The sequence below is a fragment of the Wasmannia auropunctata genome, unplaced genomic scaffold, assembly GCF_000956235.1.
Source record: "Wasmannia auropunctata unplaced genomic scaffold, wasmannia.A_1.0 LD335290.1, whole genome shotgun sequence".
Lineage (NCBI taxonomy): Eukaryota > Metazoa > Arthropoda > Insecta > Hymenoptera > Formicidae > Wasmannia > Wasmannia auropunctata.
The window spans coordinates 23,214-30,004 of record NW_012027600.1 but is presented as its reverse complement, the minus strand read 5'-3'; the positions used below and the strand labels follow the sequence as shown (position 1 = coordinate 30,004).

Below are 6,791 nucleotides of genomic sequence, written 5' to 3'. Positions count from 1 at the left end.
TATAGTATATTTTTATTCATATATTAGGTATAGTAAAAAGTTATTTGCTTTTTTGTATTAATCAGCATCATTTCAAATTAAAATATTTTTGCGCCTTTTTGTGATTTTAAAGTTAATATTAATAGTACAAAAAGCCATGGTAGGAGCAGCCATAATCTCAAAAATCAATACTGTTTTTCAATTGTTAATAATGACGATAACTAACAAGCATATTCGCGATATTCCAACCACCTAGCATTTCATCTTAAAAAAATACTGCTGAAGTTGTCAAAACGATTTGTACTACAAACAGTGATAATGCTGTCACACAACATGTAAAAATTGGTATAAAAAATTTCGCGCCAAAATTTTGATTTGAATTTTGAAAGACCAACCACGTGGATGAACTGTGAAGTTTGAATTGGATAAATTGTAGGCATTATTGAATGAAAAGCGCAAACTCAAAAAGAACTTGCGAAACAGCTGGGATTGAACTTTTTTTATATATTAATCAATTAAAGATTGAATTTTATAAAAAAAGTAAAGAACTTTCTACTACACTTAATGCGCGCGCGCACGCACAAAATCTTATCTTGTAAAGATTCGATGACTTCTTGAGAAAGACAGAATGACATGAATTTCTATTTCGATGATGGACCACGTACAGCTCCAAACAGTGTTTATTTTAATAAATTTTTATTACTTTTAATGCATACATCACACGTTATCACTGACTGACACAGATCAAATAATTTTCCTCACGTCCTCGCCGTGGGCCTCGCTAATGCCAAAAAATGCCAATGTCCAAATGAGCATAACTTTATAAAAAAAATTCGTAAAGACCTCAACGACCTCGCATTCTTCTCGTCTTGGAAAGCCCTTTCAACAAGCCCTCACTCAACCCCACATGCCATTTAAAATTTTCAATCCCCCTTCCTCTCTCGGAAGGTTAATGTGAGTGTTTTCAAGGTTTATAAATGACAGATTACATTTTGCCTTTGTAACCCTATAAATTTCAATTCAATATCTCAAACAATTCAGAAATTGTTTAGATGGCCCCGAACTTTTGGCGGACCCCGTATACAGAGTATCTGCTCCTCAATGGTAAAGCGCTCGCGGGCAAGTAGAGTGGGCCAAACTGAATAGAAAAGTCCTGTACCATTTTACAAAATTCACAATCGTTGAAGAGATATTAATTTTTTAAGATCGGCGGACGAATAAACGCATATTCGTCCGCCTAAAGCTGAATACGGTCGCGCGGCGAGATACGACCGCCCCACCGCTGATAGTTGCTAACCGGTAATTGACGAGCGATGGAGCGGTCGTATCTCGCCGCGAGCCTGCATTCAGCGGTAACTTCGCAAAAAATTATCGTAGGATGATGAATTTTTTTTGAATGAAAATTTGAAATCTTTACTTTAAGATACTGTAGAGAGATATCGTAAGAAATTCAATAAATTAAGAGAGTTTGTTCGATTTAGATATACGGTGTCCATTTTATTAAATTCGAAACGACTGCGCTGCTTGAACAATACTTTTTGACTGACTCGATCTTCGCGGAAGGCACGCGTTTATACCGAGAACTGATGGCTAAATTCGGCAAATCTTGGTGACAATGCGGCATTAGCTGATTGATCGGAATACAACAACAATGAGATACAATTGCTCCGAGCAACAGATTGAGCAAAGAGAAAGTCGTAACTGAAAACAATGCGAACGAGAAAAACAGCAAGAATGTCGAAAATATTATAACGAATAAATAGTGAGCATATTGAAGATATTATAACGTATGATCAGATGAATTATGCGAATATAGAATTATGTGAATAATGCTGTTCTGTTGGAACAGGTACTATGGGTCAATTTTAAATTTAATGCACTCCTGTTACTGTAAACTCTTAAATCTAAGAACATGTTTGCCATACTGAAAATTGCAAACTTTGATGAAATGCACGGACTTGCTAAAATTTTTCTCAGGGATGCGGTTTGCAGCGACATAAAGTTTTAATCTTTTTCTTTAATAAAAAAAAAACAAGTCGCTGCAATTTTTTTCACAAAGTTATAGCATTTTAAAGTAACCCTTGTATTTTTTTCGTATGGTCGGCATTACCCGATGTGTACTTTAGGGAGGTTGGCGATCGGATTTTGCACATTGTGTGCGTGCGGGCGTGTGTAAAACATATTATATATACATACACACACGGTGTGCAAAATTCGATCGCCAACATGAGAATGATAACCGATGCCATACATGAGAAAAATACAAGGGTTGCTTTAAAATGCTGCAACTTTGTATAACAAATCGTAGCAACTTGTTTTTTTTTTTTTCAAATTAAAGAGGAAGGTTTAAACTTTATGACGCTGAAAACCGCATCTCCGAGAAAAATTTTAGCAAGTCCGTGCATTCCGTCAAACTGCAATTTTTAGTATGGCAAACATGCTGTCAGATTTAAGAGTTTACAGTAGCAGAAGTACATTAAATTTAAAATCGACTTATAGTATCTTAAAGTAGAGATTTCAAGCTTTCATTTAAAAAAAAGTTCATCTTTCTACGATAATTTTTCGCGAAGTTACCGTTAACCAAGTATAATATATATATATATATATATTACATACTTTAAAATTTTTGTCTCCACTGTCGTCTCCTATTACGGAAAAATGCGCGTAGAACGTGTCCCGTCAACACTCGAGCGCACGGGCGAGTGCGGATAGAATGCGTACATAGGCGATCATAATTATTTCTCAAAAATGGTATGTCGAAAAATAACATCATTATATAATATATATGATCGAATTCGTATTAAAATAAACCTTTAATGAGGTTATAAATAAATTTAAAAATTTTTAAAAAGTGTAGTGGTGGTAAAAATATTTAAAAAATTAAATAAAAAATTTTGTTAAATTACTATTATAAAGTACACTTCAAACCATTCAATTTTTATTCAGAACATTAATTCTTTTATCTCTTACTAGCACTATATAGACGCGCGTTTCGCGCGCGCTATTTAACTGCACTTTTTACTATAACTTATAATTACACATCAATCTCAATGCACGCAATTGTCAAAATATGCAATGACAGCCACTTACGAAGTAACCACAAAGATTCAACCTATCAGCGTCGCGGAAAAGAGCCAACAATAAATTTCGAGACTTTCGAAATTTCGATAGATTCAACTATCGATTTAACATGCCTTTTTTAGAAATGGATAGTTTTAAGATAGTCGCTTCGAAAAAAAACTGATTTTTTTCAAAAGGTAATTTCATTCCTTTAAAACTGAATTCTACACCAACAAAAAATAATTTCCTACTACGGATGAACTGCTCTACTGTTACATAAAGTTTCAAAATTTTTTAAATTTCCGGGCTCCTTAACCTTCTTTGTTATATAATTATTTATCTTTATAATTTAATCAAATTGATAAATATTAATGCCCATTAATAAAAATTTTAATATCTTAGGAACCAAAGCATAAAGAGTTAATCGGAATATTTAACAACCAGCATCCGCCAGAAGCAAGAAATTTTTTTGTTATGAATACTGTCATTATAAGAGCTTTAGCAGAGGAAATTGCAAACTGGCCAAAAATGAAAAAGTATGATATACCTACATAAAATAATATTTATATACATACATATAATATTTATTGTTCTAGTCTGTCCAAGTTGACATTTAAATTGATATAATACAAGATTTTTATGATAAATGTTTATATGAAAAGACTAAACATGTTAAGCAGAAAATGACAAATATAAATACAAATTGCATTGTTTAAAGCAAATATTTAAATAATTTTATGCAATATAATTTTCGTTACTAGATACTCGGAAAAAATTGCTAAACTCACCGATCATATATATCAAATTGGAGTAGATGCAACCAAGCTCTCTGAGGATGAATTTAATGTTATTAATCACGGTGATTTTCATGTGAACAATATATTATTTAAATATGACAATGATGGCAAACCTATTGATCCCATTTTTGTAAGTACTATCACATTATAAAAAATTATATATTTCCTATAAACACGAATGCTTATTAATTTAATATAATTGCGGCTTCATATTGCAATTAACAAAAATTAAATTCAAATAAAATAATTTATAAAATCTCTAATTTACATTTATTTGTGATGCGATTTATATTGTTAAAACAGCAAATTAACTTCAAAATTATATCTTTTTAATTTGAAAAAAATGTAAGCTATCATAAATATTACTTAAACTTAACTTAACAATCACTTCATATATTCTATTTATCTGCAATGTCTACATTTCAGAATTTTCTTTTTTATAATTTCTATAATTGAATACAACAATATAATTTCACATAAAAATAAAAAGTAAATTACATTGTAAATGTAATAAGTAAATAACAAATATTTCCTTCCAAAAGACACTATTATGATACATGTTACATTTAATTATTAACAATATTGGTTTTAGCAGTCTGGACAAAGAGACAGCGATAATATAAAGATACGTAAAACACAATATAAATAATGCAATATTCATTTTATTGCATTATTCCAGTTAATCGCATTCAAGTGCGTCCACCGTGTGTTTACTCGTGCCATTCGCGCAAACTTTCAATTTTCTCATCTTAAACACGAATCTCGCTTCTTTCCCAGTGTCCCGATTTCCAATTTAATTTCTGGAGATCAAGAAATCGATTGATCGAAAAAGATTATTTGATATTACAGGTGGATTTTCAGGAATCCGTCTACACATCACCGACAGTCGATCTTCTATATTTTCTCAATACAAGTCCTTCCCCGGATGTTATTGAGAACAAGAAAAATATTCTATTAAATGAATATCTTGTCTCCTTGTCGACAACTATGAAGCAACTGAACTGCAAGACACAGCCGCTTACCATGGGGGAACTGGAGGCTAATCTAAAGCGAAGGGCTAGCTATGGAATGATAGTATCCTTCACAGTTTTACCGTTAATGCTGAACAGTAAGACTGAGGCGAGAGATTTAAATGAAATCGTAGGCACTGGTGGTTGGATTAATTCAGGCTTAAAGAGCGAGAATTATAAAAAATTAATGATAAAAAGAATTCCACTATATGATGAGTGGGGTTTACTGGATTTCTGATACAAAATTTAGTAATTTTTAATGATGAAATAAAAATAAAAGAAAATAGAAATTTGGGAAAAAAATAAAAAAATAATGGTTTATAAATCTAGAAATCTAGAAAATAAAAAAATAATGAACGTAAATCATAGAAAATATATTAAAATTAATAACAATATAAGTGGAATAATCTTGTATTTTTTTTTTAAAGAAAACATGACTTCTATGTTGAAATATACTGATAATAGTAGATCAGTTCGAAAAATAAAAAATGATTCCTTCATAAAATAAAATTTTAATTTTTGACATATTAAAATTTTAAAATAAATTTCCTTTATATTACATCAATGTATGTATAACAATATAAACATATAAATGCACTTTATCTTCTTATGTAGATATTGTTTAATTCAGTATGTGTTAACAAAAAATGATGTTATTAAAATAGATGCATATAATATCTTTATATAATATATAGTATCAATATACAATAAATGTATAAATTAATTAAGATGTAGAAGAATTTTAGGTTATATTTGATCATATAATATGCGCCTAAAAAAAATTGAAAAAGAAATTGTCATGTAATATCATAAAGAAAATTATTTATACAAATTAAACAAACGAAATTAATAATTAGCCAAAGCTATACATGTTAGTGCAGCTGACTCATGTATTCAATAATAATGTAAAACGAATAATATTACAATACAATAAATAAATAATAATGAATCAAATTTTTAAAAAAGATTATCAACTCTTTCCTATAAAATCGGAAAGAATCCCAAGAATATCCATTAATGATATTCATCAGTCACTATTATAAGAGGGGACAACTCCAGTAGCTCAAGTAGTTTGGATGATTAATCACTTCATCAGAAAGACTCAGAATTCAGAAAGAATCAGATGCAATTTTACATTTTTTTGATTTTTCTAAAGCAACTGTGACCTTTCATCTTTTTTACATCAATTGATTTATCTCATTATTCTCTAGATTATTTTGCCAAGATCAAGGCGGGTCACTTGGTTTACAAACGGTTCCTTAATCCATATTCATCCATCCATATCTCTTGATGTGACTATACAGTTTTTGCAACAAATTTTTCTAAAAGTGATCTAACTCCATATCTTTATACATCTATATCTTTTTAACTTTACAACTGTATAACTATAGCCTTACTTTTACAATAGTTTTACTTATGTTTATATATCTTAATTAACCTATATCACCTTAATTGTTTATCACATTTATTTTGACGCATACCTGTCACATTCCATACCACATTCTATACTTTCAGTACGCTCCATTTATTCTTTTTTATACTTTACCTTACGCATACATACTTTCCCTATGTTTTTACTTATATCTAATTCCTATACATAATTACCTAAACCTTCTACCTCCCTCCTTTTCTCTTTTTTCTTTTTCTGTCTTTTTAAATCCTTGTCTCTTTCTTTCCACAGTCTCCTTAATATCTCGTTTTTCCTCTCGTTCAATTTCTCACTCCATATAATCTGCTCCAAATTTCCTCTTTGTCTCTAATTTTGCGAATTGCTTGTCCGCCGGCATTCTTCTAGATAGTGTTCCATACTGTCCGTTCCCATCCCACAAAATATATACTTCCTCTCGCTATCCTCCCCTGGTGAAAATAAAACGTAAAGCAAGCGTTAATAAAGCGTTTAATTGGAGAGTAGTAAAGGAAGTGTAAAAGGAGAGTAACGGAAGTG

The 6,791-nt window shown here is 30.5% G+C and overlaps 1 protein-coding gene across 1 annotated transcript in view; it reads left to right on the top strand.

Moving 5' to 3' along the window:
* Positions 1–5,164, top strand: part of LOC105457312 — a 14,003-nt gene extending 8,839 nt beyond the window's left edge. The window contains exons 4-8 of the mRNA XM_011701917.1: positions 126–139; positions 3,204–3,236; positions 3,442–3,575; positions 3,801–3,966; positions 4,686–5,164. Coding sequence (XP_011700219.1) covers positions 126–139; positions 3,204–3,236; positions 3,442–3,575; positions 3,801–3,966; positions 4,686–5,084 — 746 coding nt within the window. The 3' untranslated portion in view covers positions 5,085–5,164. The remainder of the gene's footprint in view (positions 1–125; positions 140–3,203; positions 3,237–3,441; positions 3,576–3,800; positions 3,967–4,685) is intronic.
* Positions 5,165–6,791: the final 1,627 nt, after the last annotated feature.